The sequence below is a fragment of the Neophocaena asiaeorientalis genome, unplaced genomic scaffold, assembly GCF_003031525.2.
Source record: "Neophocaena asiaeorientalis asiaeorientalis breed wild unplaced genomic scaffold, Neophocaena_asiaeorientalis_V1.1 scaffold132, whole genome shotgun sequence".
NCBI classification, from domain to species: domain Eukaryota; kingdom Metazoa; phylum Chordata; class Mammalia; order Artiodactyla; family Phocoenidae; genus Neophocaena; species Neophocaena asiaeorientalis.
This window is the reverse complement of record NW_020173393.1, coordinates 2663619-2678517: the sequence shown is the minus strand read 5'-3', so window position 1 is coordinate 2678517 and position 14899 is coordinate 2663619. Positions and strand designations below refer to the sequence as shown.

The 14899-nt window shown below is 41.8% G+C and overlaps 1 protein-coding gene across 2 annotated transcripts in view; it reads right to left on the bottom strand.

Annotated features, from left to right (window-relative positions):
• Positions 1 to 14899, bottom strand: part of SERINC3 (serine incorporator 3) — an 18753-nt gene extending 3854 nt beyond the window's left edge. Inside the window, exons 1-9 of one of the 2 annotated variants that reach the window (XM_024746789.1) lie at positions 14744 to 14899; positions 9061 to 9222; positions 8030 to 8223; positions 6221 to 6300; positions 5426 to 5563; positions 5129 to 5298; positions 3660 to 3750; positions 2173 to 2353; positions 1886 to 1941 (exon numbers count right to left, since the gene is read on the bottom strand). In XM_024746789.1, coding sequence (XP_024602557.1) covers positions 1886 to 1941; positions 2173 to 2353; positions 3660 to 3750; positions 5129 to 5298; positions 5426 to 5563; positions 6221 to 6300; positions 8030 to 8223; positions 9061 to 9222; positions 14744 to 14782 — 1111 coding nt within the window. In that variant the 5' untranslated portion in view covers positions 14783 to 14899. The remainder of the gene's footprint in view (positions 1 to 1885; positions 1942 to 2172; positions 2354 to 3659; positions 3751 to 5128; positions 5299 to 5425; positions 5564 to 6220; positions 6301 to 8029; positions 8224 to 9060; positions 9223 to 14743) is intronic. The other variant, XM_024746788.1, reaches the window with a different exon arrangement.

The following is a 14899-nucleotide window of genomic DNA, read 5'->3' as shown; positions in this document are numbered from 1 at the left end:
CCCCAAACCCAAAAAAAAAAAAAAAAAAAAAAAGAAAGGGGCCATGAACACGAAATGCTGTCACTGGTCTATACACATGAAGGTTATTTCTGAACTGTTCCTGCTTTGGGGACCGAAGGGCTTCTGAAGGGTTTGCTTAAATGCCTGTCATCACAAGACAGAGACAGTACTCTCATCAGTTACAATTTGAGGGTTTAACTGCCTAGGAGTTTCCCAAAACATACTATGCTCTCAATGTCTGCTTCCAGGACTTCACAAGTACCTCTCTCCTTTGCTTGGAATGCACTCCCCAACTTCTCCCAGCTAACTTAATCACCCTTTAAATTCTCTGATCATGCTGTGCCCTCTAGGAGGTCTTCCCTGGCATCACCCTATCACTAGGCTGGATTAAATTCCCACAGCTCCTTACTCTTCCTTCTGCTATATCACTTACTGTTCCTGTCTTCCTTGCTATTCATAGAACTTTTTGACAACAATGACCTTAGTCATCTATGCATTTCTAGTACACAGCAGATATTCACTAAAAGTTTGTTAAATGGCTGAATTAAAAAGTACATACAAATAAAGGACAAAACCCACATGAACATCTCAACAGACAAAGAGAAAGCATTTTACAAAAATCTGATATTTTTTTCATGATAAAAACTCAAAATAGAAATAGAGAAGAACATCCTCAAACTGATAAAGGGCATCTATCAAAAAGTCAGGGCTGGGCTTCCCCAGTGGCGCAGTGGTTGAGAGTCCGCCTGCCGATGCAGGGGACACGGGTTCGTGCCCCAGCCTGGGAAGATCCCACATGCCACGGAGTGGCTGGGCCCGTGAGCCATGGCCGCTGAGCCTGCGCATCCGCAACGGGAGGGGCCGCAGCAGTAAGAGGCCCGTGTACCGCAAAAACAAACAAACAAACAAACAGTCAGGGCTAACATCATACTTAACAGTGAAAGACTAAAAGCTTTGCCCCCAAGATCAAGAATCAAAGGAAAACAAACAAAAACAGTCACAGACAGTATGAAAACAAATGAACATAGCTGTATGACAATAAAACTTTATTTACAAAAACAGGAAGCCAGCCCAAAGGGCTGTTATCTGCCAACCCATATTTTAAGCAATCATTAAAAAAAGAAAAAAGGATAAATCTACACATTATGTGCAAAGCTGTCCAAATTATGACAAATTCATAGGCATTTCAGAACAGTATATATACTGTTATATAGAATGCTCCCAATTTATTTATTTATTTATTTTTTTGTGGTACGCAGGCCTCTCACTGTTGTGGCCTCTCCTGTTGCAGAGCACAGGCTCCGGACGTGCAGGCCCAGCGGCCATGGCTCACAGGCCTAGCCGCTCCACGGCATGTGGGATCCTCCCGGACCTGGGCACGAACCCGTGTCCCCTGCATCAGCAGGCAGACTCTCAACCACTGTGCCACCAGGGAAGCCCGCTCCCAATTTATTTTGAAAAAATTAGATATCAAGTGGTATAAATAAAATTATGTAACTATTTATAAAAATATGCATAATTATATAGATACAGATAGGTCAATAGACAGTAAGTATAAGCAAAGGAAAAAAGCCTGAAATAATATGTATCAAAATGTTAATCATAGAAGAGGTAAATTTAGAGGGAGGACCATTTCGTTTCCTACTGTTCTCACTTAAGCTATTAATGTATATAAATATATCCTTGCCCATTTTTATTATTTCATATTTTAAAGTTATTAAAGTAACATGCACTTATAAAGACAATATCAATAAAAATGGGTGGGAGAATGAGTGAATACTGCTAACACAGGTTATATCTGGTGTCCTGGATTAACTACAGACTAACATTTCATGTGTAACAGTGATCAGAAAATAAAGATTGTTTTAAAAAAAGATAAGCCAACCAATTTTCAGAGCCAGTATTCTAGCTGATCCAGGGTCAGGTAAAGGCTTTTTCCTCCTATACAAAGGAGAACATATCTGTTAGTAAGCCTGGGAGGAATTATTTGATGAGAGGATTTACTGAACTTAAAGAAGTGTACACAGCAAGGTAACTGAAGCAAGTCAATGACTTTAATAAGGAAGAGTTAAATTTTTGTAATTCTTCTCACTGTTTTTTGAAAGCAAAATAGCTTCTTCACTCTGTTACTAGCCTTCATAAGAATCTTGTCCTAAGTACTTTTAAACTTACCTAGAATACAAAAGGGAGAGAACAAAGACGACCAGCCCAATAAAGTTCTCTTTATTCAGAGAAGGCCCACTCTGCGACGGTGCAGCAGGAGTAGGGGCAAGAGCAGTCGCATTTGCAGGAGCCAAGGTTGGTGAGGTCATGTGCATAATGATGCTCAACAGGCCAGGGCTGCAGGAATGATCTGAAAATGGAACACCGCTGATATCTTTTGGTATAACTCATCTTGCTCCAAAAGGATTTGAGGGCTGTGCTATACATCACTCATTCGTGATTTAAAACATGGGAATGCTACACTTCAAAGAACCTGCAACTGGGCAGTCAGTAACGCATCTGTGTTGCAACCAGAGACTTAGTTTTAGAAAAAAGGAAATGAAACTACAACAACAAAGTATTTGTCAAATATCATAAATGTCAATCTTGATTTCACTGGGTTTGAAATTTAACTGGCAAGTCTTTTTGGCTCTGTAGCTGTGTTTAAAGCACAAGTTTACACAGACTTAGAAAACAAACTTATGATTACCGGGGGGAAGGGATAGTTAGGGAGGTTGGGATTGACATGTACACACTGCTATATTTAAAATGGATAATCAACAATGACCTACTGTATAGCACAGGACATTCTACTCAATATTATATAACAACCTAAACGGGGAAATGTATAACTGAATCACTTTGCTGTACACCTGAAACTATCACAACATTGCTAATCAACTATACTCCAATATAAAATAAAAACTTAAAAAAAAAACTAATTTGTTTGCAAAATAAGGCTAGATTCAATAAACTTGGCCTGGTTAGCAAAAAAAAAAAAAGCACAAGGAGTTTATCCCTAGTTTTTTTTCTACATAGTTACATAGGAATACAATAAAAATAAGTTGAGTCATCACTGAATGGTCTGAAATAATGGTTTTCCTTGAAAAGGAGTCCACAAAATACCCCCACTGAGAAACAATCCCATAAGATCTACAAAAGGAGATTCCCTGCAGCTGTTTCTTCTGCAGCCTGTACCACCAAAGTAACACTCAATTAAAGTAATTCTACAAAGGGCCAAAACAATGTTGCCTTGTTCAACTCTTAACTAATTTAACTTAGTCCAGGGAAAAGCCTGGACTATATAAAGGACTGTGGTCCTTTAGGCTGTCAGCTCTGAAGAGCTATGAATAGACATGGAGAATAAAACCTGAAAGGTAAATACCGTGGACACTGTACATTTAAGTGAAGTTTTTTGTCTGTTCATTTGTTTGTCTGACATTTGCTCCAGCTCTAGTTTCTGCACCCACCAAAGGAGTAATTTCTTACTTTCTTTTTTCTTTTTCTTTTTTTTTCTGGCTGCGTGGCGCGGCTTGTGGAATCTTAGTTTGCCGACTAGGGATCAAACCCAGACCCACAGAAGTGAAAGCATGGAGTCCTAACCACCGGGCTTCCAGGGAAATTCTCATTTCTTACTTTCTTTTCACCAAGTGAATGCGTTATTAAAACTCCCTTACCAGGTTCATTGGACATGGCTGACCATGTGAGGTACATGGTGTAGAGGGTGATGATAGAGGACTGCAGGAGGCCAGAACGAGGCTGGTGTTCCTACAGAATCAAAAAGAAAACAATGCCATAGGAATTGCAAGGGCTGAATTTCTAAAACCCAGCATACTTCCTGGGACCCACTAAATTGTTATTAATTGAGAACCTTCTAATTCTGCTTGACAGTTGAAAGATGACAAGTAACCTTTCAGTTTGAGTTAGCTTGAAAAAGAACCAAGAAAGAGGAGGCATGTACTACTGGTTCTCAGGCATTTCATAATCCTGGAAATTCCTGTATATCATACAAAGGCTTAGATTTACTACTAGTTCCTTGGTATAGTGAACTCTAAGCTAAGCTTTGCCACTGGCTAGCTTGGTGACCCATCACCTCTCTGGAACTTCGGTTTTCTCACTTTTAAAAGGAGAGGTGGGCTTCCCTGGTGGCGCAGTGGTTAAGAATCTGCCTGCCAATGCAGGGGACACAGGTTCGAGCCCTGGTCCGGTAAGATCCCACATGCTGTGGAGCAACTAAGCCCGTGTGCCACAACTACTGGGCCTGTGCTCTAGAGCCCGCGAGCCACAACAACTGAAGCCCACACGCCTAGAGCCGGTGTTCCGCAACAAGAGAAGCCACCGCAATGAGAAGCCCGCGCACCGCAACGAAGAGTAGCCCCCGCTCGCCGCAACCAGAGAAAGCCCGCACCCAGCAACAAAGACCCAACACAGCCAAAAATAAAATAACTTTTTTTTTTTTTAAATAAAGGAGAGGGCTTCCCTGGTGGCGCAGTGGTTGGAAGTCAGCCTGCAGATGCAGGGGACACGGGTTCGTGCCCAGGTCCGGGAGGATCCCACATGCCACGGAGCGGCTGGGCCCGTGAGCCATGGCCGCTGAGCCTGCGCGTCCGGAACCTGTGCTCCGCAAGGGGGAGGGCCACAACAGTGAGAGGCCCGCGTACCGCAAAAAATAAAAATAAAAATAATAAAAATAAAAAAGGAGAGGTGATGTCTAGATGTTCTTTTCATACCTAAATTCATATCTGAATTTTAAAAATATTGTATTTAAATGAGGAAACTCAGGAGCATGAGTTCTGTTTTAAATATTAAAATCAATTATTTTTTCTAGTTGAATTCCCCTACAATATCTTTGCTAAAGATTCCTAAGAATCATTCTCACGATATAAACAATTTTATAAGAATGATAAATTCTCAAGTTACATAGATTTTTTTCTTAAATAGGGAAATTATTCATTTACTGGCCCTCAATGGCACATTTTAGAGTGATTAAGTTATAATTAAGAAGACTTTATCGTGTTGAAGTAGAAAAATGTTTACCAAGTAGATAAACTTGGACATAAATTCATACAACAGGTTACCTAGGTTTCAAGTTTAGCATTAATTAAAAATCCTTCACAGGAGGAAGAAGCAGAAATCACAACCATACCTGAATTTTTGGATGGATTGACATAATAGAAACCACAATGCAAAGGATCAGATTAAAACTGATGAAGAACTTGTTTTCTGTGCAGCCATCTGGTTTGGTGTAGTATGTGTAGAGCAATACGACAGAGATGATTGACAGGATATAAAACATGCTTGTGACAGACAGTAAAGCTAGAAAAAAGAAAACAAACATGAATGCCCACAGTCATAACAAACTCTTATACTAACGAGGACCAATTTTCACCCTATTTAACGTAGCATAATGCAGTATGGCTCTCATAGGGCTTTAGATACCTACCCGCATACCAGCACCTTGGGTTCCCTTCTTCCATTCGATTTACCCATGATTCATTCCAAGAGTGAGCAAAGTCCACCAACAGCACCAGCTGGATGAGGATGAAGAAGGCAGCCCCCACCATGCCAATAAAAAACCAGGCTACAAACCAAAAGCACAGTTACTCTTCACCATAGGAGCAACATTTCAGAATGTTACTGTCCAACATTCTAAAAAGATTTCAATTCAAGTAATAAAGAGGTAATAAAGACATTGTCTCCAGCAGTACAGCAAGATTATTGCAATTCCAAACTCAAAGGCATTCTCTGAGAAGTGTTCTGTTGGGTTTCAGACCTTTTAAAACTTGTTCTAGCTTGTGCCAAGGGGAGCCTAGGGTCTGACATTCCAAATGGAAAAGATATAAGCCCTTTCGCTTACTTACAGGGATAAAAATCACAGTGGAAATCCACAGATGTCACGATAAGGAAGCAGGTTAAGACAGGAATAGTGGAACACATGGTTACAAGTCCTTACGTTGACAAGCTCTCCGATTAACGTGGTATTACCAAGTGAGAAGAGAAACTATTAAAATATTGGCAAATGAACATATGGTTCCAGAACAGCTGAGAAGTGGGCTGAATGCCTCCCGGCTTTAATCAATCAATTAATATCTTAATATTAGTAGCAAGTCATGGTAATTGGACACCATCTCATTTAATTACCAGTTCTGCAAAAATCAGTAATGAAAATGTAGCTTTAACAAAATCATTTGTAGCGTTTGTATATATTATAATTGACCCCCCTAATAGTGAACCATACCTGTGGTGAAGTGGCCCCCAGGGATATAGAAAGATCCAACCATGATACCAACAATGGCAGCAATTTTGAAGAACCAAAACCTATTAAAATATAAAAGTACACTTCTGAAATGCTAATTTTTGCCCTTTCACTGAGAAAAATGAATTTCTAAAAGGCAAAAATAAAGCCTTACTAGCCACTTCCAACATGATTAGGCTTATTTCTTCATTTGACATGAAACTACTTCACTCAATACTTCACACAATTTAAGGACAAACGTTAGCACAGAGACCAAATCATGCACATTCACAAGAAAGAAACATGTTATTTCCCTACTTTTAGCACTTTTTCTAGAATTCTGGAGCATTCTAAACTAACGATGTTAGCTAAATATAAAGCAATCAACTTAGATCTGGGGGAAAGTGAATCACCAAATCCTTCTTTTACAACATGGTAAAACCATGCCCCATAGTGTTAAAAAACCCATCCTGAAACCGTGCCCCATAGTTAACAGACACTGGTGCCCAACAGAAATTCTTGAGCTTGCCTTACACAACAGTGCTAAGGGAACAGCTGGTCAAAGAACCACCCCCGCTTGCAGCCTTGCCTTCAAAAGGCTCATCGTAATTTTTTTTTTTCAAATTTCATACCCTCCAACCTTCATATGGCCTAGATAATATACCACAAGACTCTTTTTTAACTACCCCTATAGATAACGTGCCTCTGACTTGTGGGTCACTATAGTAACGGGGGCTTAAGCTGTTTTTCAGAACTGGGAGTTAGTTTTTCTCCAGTTCAAGCTGCCTAAGACTGGTTGGGACCACTGACCCTAAGACAGGGCCTGCACAGATGTGCAATGAATAACCCTTTTGATGTCAGAGTGCCAAAAACTCTACCCTCAGATTATGCTAAGCATCTCCACTTTGAACACGCATCCTATTAAGAAGCATGTAATTCAGATACACCTGTGCAGAACACTGATGACCTCACCTTTTCCTTACCTCCAATTCCCTTTCCCCAAACCTAAGACTACTCTGCTTCTCTATCCCATAAATAACTAAAGCCTCTCACCTTCGGGGAGGCGGATCTGAGGTCTGTCTTCCCGTCCCTGCTGCAAACCTCAGCATCTCAGGTTGGCTTGCTGCACGTCAGGCGATTGGACATAAATGCCTTGCCCACAATCACACAGTTCGTCACTGGCAAAGCCAGGACCAAACCTGGCTTTCAGTCAATCTTTAAAGACTGCCTTATATGGCAGAGTGTAAAGAAAGCAGCTTTGGAGCTGGACAGACTTGAGTTTCAATCCTAGCTCCAACCCTCACTAGCTGAGACATCTTAGGCAATTTATTTAGCCTCCCTGGAAAGGGGAACCGGGGATCAGGAATTGGAAGCGACAGAATATGTGAATCAGGGGCCCAAATATATTCACTATTTATCTTTCTGTATACTGTTTATATATATCAGGTAAATGTTTCTCTTTTAACAACAGAAAGAAAAAATGTGTGTGTGTGTGTGTGTGTGTGTAGTGCTTAGTACAACGCTTGAACTGTTTCACAGGTGTTCCATAAAAATCTAGGCACTTTAAGCAAAGTGTTTTTAAAAAATACAGGAAAAAGACAAGATTCTCCTTGTCCACTCCACCTCTTCCATGCTGCAGGGCTCCAACTGAAAATGACGTTGGAACAACTTCCCATGTAGAGTAGGTCGGAAATACATCCGGGCCACTGATTTACATACTCTACTGCTTTCATCAAAATGGCAACATTAACTGCTGAAGGGGAGGATACACATCATAACATAACAAGTTAATAATAAATAATTCCTACAAACCCATTGTGTATCGCTGCTCTGGGATCTTTACTCGTTTTCACTTTTAACATGAGCAGAAAGAAGGCAAAGAAAAAGACGGCCAAGGCAAAGTTGATTCGATATACGGCTTTATAACGAACCAGCACATCACAATGTTTATCCAGGATTGTATCAGCCACCTTGGTTTTAAGTCCTTCATCACAGAATCCAGGAATCTGGAAAAAACAATTTTAATGTTATGGGAATATCCACATTTAAAGAGAGATTCTATTCCACAACAGGAAAGCCTGGATTTTTAAAACTGACCACTTAAACAACTGCAAGACTCTCCTGTGGGACTTTTCTCTTTGCCTTCCAATTCACTTACAATCTTGTCACCAAATAGTATAAACAAGTTGCATTTGGAAAATAAAAGGCAAGAGCTCTCTCTCTCTCTTTTCAATATTTTATTTATTTATTTATTGGCTACGTTGGCTCTTAGTTGCAGCACAGGGGATCTTTCATTGCAGTGTGCAGTCTCTTTGCTGCAGCCCCGCGGGCTTAGTTGCTCCATGGCACGTGGGATCTTACTTCCCCGACCAGGGATCAAACCCGCGTCCCCTGCATTGGAAGGCGGATTCTTAACCACTGGACTACCAGGGAAGTCCTGAGTGCTCTCTTTTTGGCCCTTACCTGTGGATGAGGTTATCTCCCATTTTCCCATGAGTTTTCATGCTACGACCCACTCCTTCCGAAGGTGAAGGGCTAGTCTAGTTTAAATGTTTAAAACTAAACATACAAGAAAAGATAAAGTTTCAGGGCCACTCTTTTAATATCTTTCCCAAAGCTGTTAGACTAAAGATGTTCATTCTGACTACATTTACTTTGAGAAAAGACTGATACCTTTATATTCTGTGTCTTGACTATGACCAAAATTTAAAATCCCAACAAATCCAACGAACTTGACTTTCACAACAGTGAAGAAATAAGTACTAATTACAAATAAAACTCTACAAAATATAAAAATAATAAAAACCACTACGTTAAATAAGGTTACGGTTACCTCTACTTACCTTCTTCAGCTGAGTTTCCATCCCTTCATGAAACATGATACAACATACAATAGTGCCCAGGAAGAGGATGAAAGCATAGATGAGGCGAGTCACAGTGGAATTCTTACTGTTGGGACAGCAGCTACACAGCAAACATGATGCACCACCGCAAAGGCATGGAACCTGTAATAAGCATATCATCACCATTTGAGACCTCCTTCAGTGGACTCCTTTGTGACATCCAGAACAGAAGATGAGGCCAACCAGGCTTTGAAAGTTTTAACTGAGAACTATAGGTGGGAGGAAGTGGTTAAAAGCATGGGCTCTGGAGTTGATATTATTTCTGCCACTTTACCTCAACAAGTTACATAATGCAAGCTTATTTCTCCATCTGTAAATTAAAGTCAATAACTGAATCTTCCTCCCTCAGACATTGCTATATTAAATGAGCACTCAACACAATGCCTAAAACACCGTAAAAGCCCAATAAATGTTGGTTATGTTCTCACAGACAGCATATTTTATTTAAAAACAATATATCTTAATACTGAGAAAAATAGAAACTAACTCCACTTGCTGTTTTCTGGGAATCCTAGCTACCAAATCTGATATTACAGCATAAGGCAACATTACATGGAAACCCTTATAAATAATGAAAGCAAGAGACATTTGGCTCCATTCAAGAGTAACCTGGAGTTCGAGCCTTGGTCTGGGAAGATCCCACATGCTGCGGAGCAACTAAGCCTGTGCGCCACAACTGCTGAGCCTGCGCTCTAGAGCCTGCGAGCCACAACTACTGAGCCCACGTGCCACAACTACTGAAGCCCATGTGCCTAGAGCCTGTGCTCTACACCAAGAGAAGCCATGGCAATGAGAAGCCCGCACACCACAACGAAGAGTAGCCCTGCTCACCTCAACTAAAGAAGGCCTACGTACAGCAATGAAGACACAACACAGCCAAAAATAAATAAATAAATTTATTAAAAAAATAAAAAAGTAACCTGGAGATTCCTCAAAGTCAAACATAGAATTATCATATGGCCCAGTAACTACACTCTTACATATACACCCAAAAAAACTGAAACAGGTATTCAAACAAAAACTTGTATATGAATGTTCAAGGTAGCACCATCTACAATTGTCAAAAGGCAGAAACAACCCAAATGTCCATCAACTGATGAATGGATAAGTAAAATGTGGTATACCCGCAAAATGGAATGTTATTTGGCCATAAAAATGAAGTACCGATAGCTGGTACAACATAGGTGAACCTAGAAAACATCATGCTAAGTGAAAGAAGCCAGACACAAAAGGTCACATATTGTATGATTTCATTCATATGAAATATCCAGAATAGGTAAATCCAGAGATAGAAAGCAGATTAGTGGTTTCCAGAGGCTGGAGGGAGTGGGGAGAAGAGAGTAGACTGCTAAACAGAAATCGAGTTTGTCTTTGGGGTGATGAAAATGTTCTGGAATCAGACAGGTGTGATGATAGCCCAACACTGTGAATATACTAAATGTCACTGAATGTCACTTTAAAATAGTTAATTTTATGTAATGTGAATTTTACCTCAATTAAAGCAAAAAAAGTAACCTGGATCTTTGGTCAGCTAAATTCTCCTAATGAGCATTCCAGATGAGAGGACATACTCTGAGTCACATTCTTCTACACGCTTGATTAGAAAACCACCTGAATTGCTTTGATAGGTGATGCTATGAAGTCACATTACAAGGACAGGCTAGTTCAGAATCATCAGCGGAAGCAGCAGATGCAACGCTGGGGGATTCTGGTTTTACAGTATATGGTCCCAGTAATAATCTTTATGAGATAATGTCAGGAATACATAGCACCTAGCACACTGCCTTTCATAGCAGGGGCTCTGTATATCAAGGTAACCATTAATATCCATAATCAAAACAGCCATGGGGAATTGACCACCCAGGCTCATCTCCAATTCTTAACTACAATCTGGGTCAAAAGACTGTAACAGAAGTCTGTATCTGGTCGCAGATAGAAATACAGACATTTTACACCTGAAAACGATGACACTAATTGCTTCGGGTTTATTTTGTCTGTAGTCTCACACTCCTGACTCCCTTTAGCTATTTTTTCCCCCCAGCCAATTAAATAAACTAATGATAGTTGCCTACTGTTTGCTATAGGTTGAATTGTGTCCTCCAAAATTCGTAGGTTTTAAGTCCTAACCCCCAGTACCTCAGCATGTGACCTTCTTTGGAAACAGGGTTGCTGCAGATGTAATTAGGTAAAATGATGTTATACTGGAGAAGAGTGGGCCCCTAATCAAACACGGCTGATGTCATAAAATGGAGAAATCTGGACACAGACATGCATCACAGGGAGAACATCATGTGAAGATGAAGGCAGAGACTGGCAAGGCAAAGGAACAGCAAAGATGGCTACCAAACCCCCAGGAACTGGGGAAGAGGCCTGGAACAGAGTCTACCTCACCACCCTCAGAGGGAACCAACCCTGCTGACACCTTAATCTCAGACTTCTAGCCTCTAAAACCATGAGACAATAAATTTCTGTAATTTAAGTCACCCATTCTGTGGTACTTTGTTGTGAGGCCCTGGCAAACCAATACACCTACTTACTTGTTTACATCTTGTACCTTGAGGGGGGCCCACCTAGTGTTATATCTCTTGCGCCTTTACACAGTAGGTACTCAATCTGTGGAACAAACTTGTCCTACTCCATGTTATGTCACTTCTCCCTCTCAGTAAACAACTCTATTTGAGAGAGGCTGGAACCTGGGACCCTTTACCTGAGTGCTTTGCACCTGGACTAACCCTTGAGCAACAGAACACAAAGAAACTATAAGGAACTCAAAATAACTGCACACAAGGGCTTCTCTGGTGGCGCAGTGGCTGAGAGTCCGCCTGCCGATGCAGGGGACACGGGTTTGTGCCCCGGTCCGGGAAGATCCCACATGCCGCGGAGCGGCTGGGCCCGTGAGCCATGGCCGCTGAGCCTGCGCGTCCGGAGCCTGTGCTCCGCAACGGGAGAGGCCACAACAGTGAGAGACCCGCGTACCACAAAAAAAAAAAAAAAAAAAAAAAAATAACTGCACACATGAACAGTAAGATACAAAACAGCCACAAACCAACTGCCACTTCTGAGGTGCACAGAAAAATAGCAGGGTACCGTGCAGGATCCCTGCACAGAGCCCCACCACGGGGGAGAGCAGATTACCTAAGCCACACCTCTCGTTCAACCCACTGATCCGCCCCTACCCATATCCCATTTAAGGAACCAGTTCCCCCATCTGTTACTTGTTTTCTCTCTCTTGCTTGGCTGAAATTCTCCTCTAGCCTCTTATCAATTTCTGTTGATTAAGGAGTCCAGGGACCCAGGTTGCGTCACATACTCTTCCTGTTGCCAAAGGAAGAGTATGTGACTGTTGCCTGTTGCCATACTCTTCCTCCAAGGCCAAAAACCTTGGAGTCATCCTCCATGCCTTCTCTTTTTCCAAAACCCTCGTTCCATTTGTCAGCACATCAGCTCTATCCTCAAAATGTATCCAGAATCTGGCCACTTTCATAGTATCCTCAGCTATCACGTTGGTCCAAGCCACTATTATCATCCCTCACCTGGATTAAATGCAATAGCTCCTGTCTCGCTGCTATAGCAACCCATTCAGAACCCTGAGTTAGTATAAAAATTATTTTCAGATGAAGACATGTGAGATTCAAAAGAAGCAGAAAAAAATGCCTTCTCAGAGCTTTTCTCATCTGACTGAAAGCAGCAACTGTCATAAATTGTCTCTCCAAGGAAGTTTTATGGCCACGAAGAAGGTAAAAGGCCTCTGCACTCACGGAAACAAGTACTATCACAAACTTTCTTATCTCCTGTTTGTTCTCCTAAAAACCCATTTGTCTTTCCTAAAGAAACCTATTTGTTACTCCCATGGAAGCCCTTTTCTGCCCCACCCAATCCGAACCCTAACCCCAATTAAGTCAGGCATATAATAAGCCCTATATTCTAACCACCCCTTTGAGTTATTCAACACTAAGAACCCCTGCGTGTATGTGGGTTGCACAAGTACACGAACTCTTTTTTTCTCTTGCTAATTTGTCTTTTATCAGTTTAATTCGCAGGCCCCAACCACTAACCCATTGAGAATGGAAGTTTTTCCTCCCCTACACTGCTTTACCCTTTTCTAACATCTGTTCTCCACACAGCAACCTTGTTAAAACACTGGTCAGATCACATCATTCCTCTTTTCTGTAACGGATCCCCATAATCACATAAGAGTGAAAGCCAACGTCCTTAAATTGGCCAATGGGTATCTACATGATCTGGCTCCCTTTACTTTTCTGACTTCATTTTCTATTATTCTTCCCCTCACTCATTCCATTCTCTGGTACACTGAATTCCTTGCTGTTCCTCTTGAACAAAAGGAATTAATAAAATATAAAAATGATTTATAGGTAGAAATGCTTTGATGGCATCAATTCAAATCTCAGCTTTACATCAAAGCCAAAATGTGTTTCCAGTTTCAAATTACCAATTCTCGCCCTAATTAATGTCCTTCTTAACTATTTTTTTCTAAATCTATTTTGTAAACAGCGAGTTTGACCCACTAGTAAACTGTTAAAAAGAAAGAAAGAAAGAAAGAAAATCAACTGACCAGGATTTTTTTTTTTTTAATGGGATAGAAAAGAAAAATTGTACAGCAGGGAGCAAAGGTAAGAATTATTTCAATGTGTGTCTAAATGGGTGTATTAAATCAAGCACGTAAAATTTATTCTTACTTTGGGTCAAGGCTGAAAAACTGGAGAGCCACTACAACCTAGGCCCTTAAAAGACCAACTGCCCTTTTCATTTAAGATCAACAACCTTAAAGGATAGAAAATACATTCTGTCCCTAAGAAAAAGTAGTGGCAGTTAAGGAATCATGCTCCTCGGAACCGAGTGTATGAGTGAACTCATCGTATCCTCTTCCATAGATCCCCAAATTCCTTTTTTAAAAGGAATTTTTAAAAGGCGTTTACAATCTACAAAGTGATTCAACCTATTTATCCACTTCATCCTCACAACAGCTCTTGAGGCGAGGAATACTGGGCTGACGGTCCTCACCTTAAGGTAAACCAGAAAGAAATGACTTGTACAGGGTCCCCAAATGTTCAGGCCATGACTTCCAATTCTGAATAATAATCCACAAGGCCGTCTTTCCACTGCGCCAGAACCGCAGACAGGCCTCGGTTAAAATCTCACCTCTGCCACAGACTGTAGCTTTGGCAAATCCTGTGCTAGGGGATAAAAATATTATTCAAGCCCCACCCACCCCCGCTCAAATAAATGACGCCACCTTAAGAAGGTGCTTGGAAATGAACCAGAGAGCCCGGGCCCCCGGAGCCGAGCTCAGTCCCAGGTCCCATTCCAGCTCCAGAGGAACCCAGAGGCCGGACGGCTCACGGGGCGGGGCAATCAAAATTGTAAACAATGGAGGGCTGGCCTCTTACGTTCCTCCACAATCACAGAAGGCGAACCGCCTGATCCTGATCGCAGGGCATCGCGGATTTTATCCTAGACGCCCCCGGATACCCTCTGCAGCCGAGGGCCGGACCCCCAAACCCCGGGCCCCGGGCGCCAGGCCCGTCGGGGTCTGCGCTTGGGGAGCCCTTATCGCCCTCCCCCAAACCACAGGACCGACGGAGACACCAGACCCCGAACTCACCCAGCTGGCGAGGGAGAAGACGCCCAGCACTGCTCCCATGGTGATGCGGGTAATGGAGGTGGCCGAGGCGGAAGCTCCTAGCGCTGTAGTAACGGCGGGTTGAGACGTCTCCTCAGAAACGCAACGGTTTCTCAGGCCTGAAACGTGCGGCCTGCG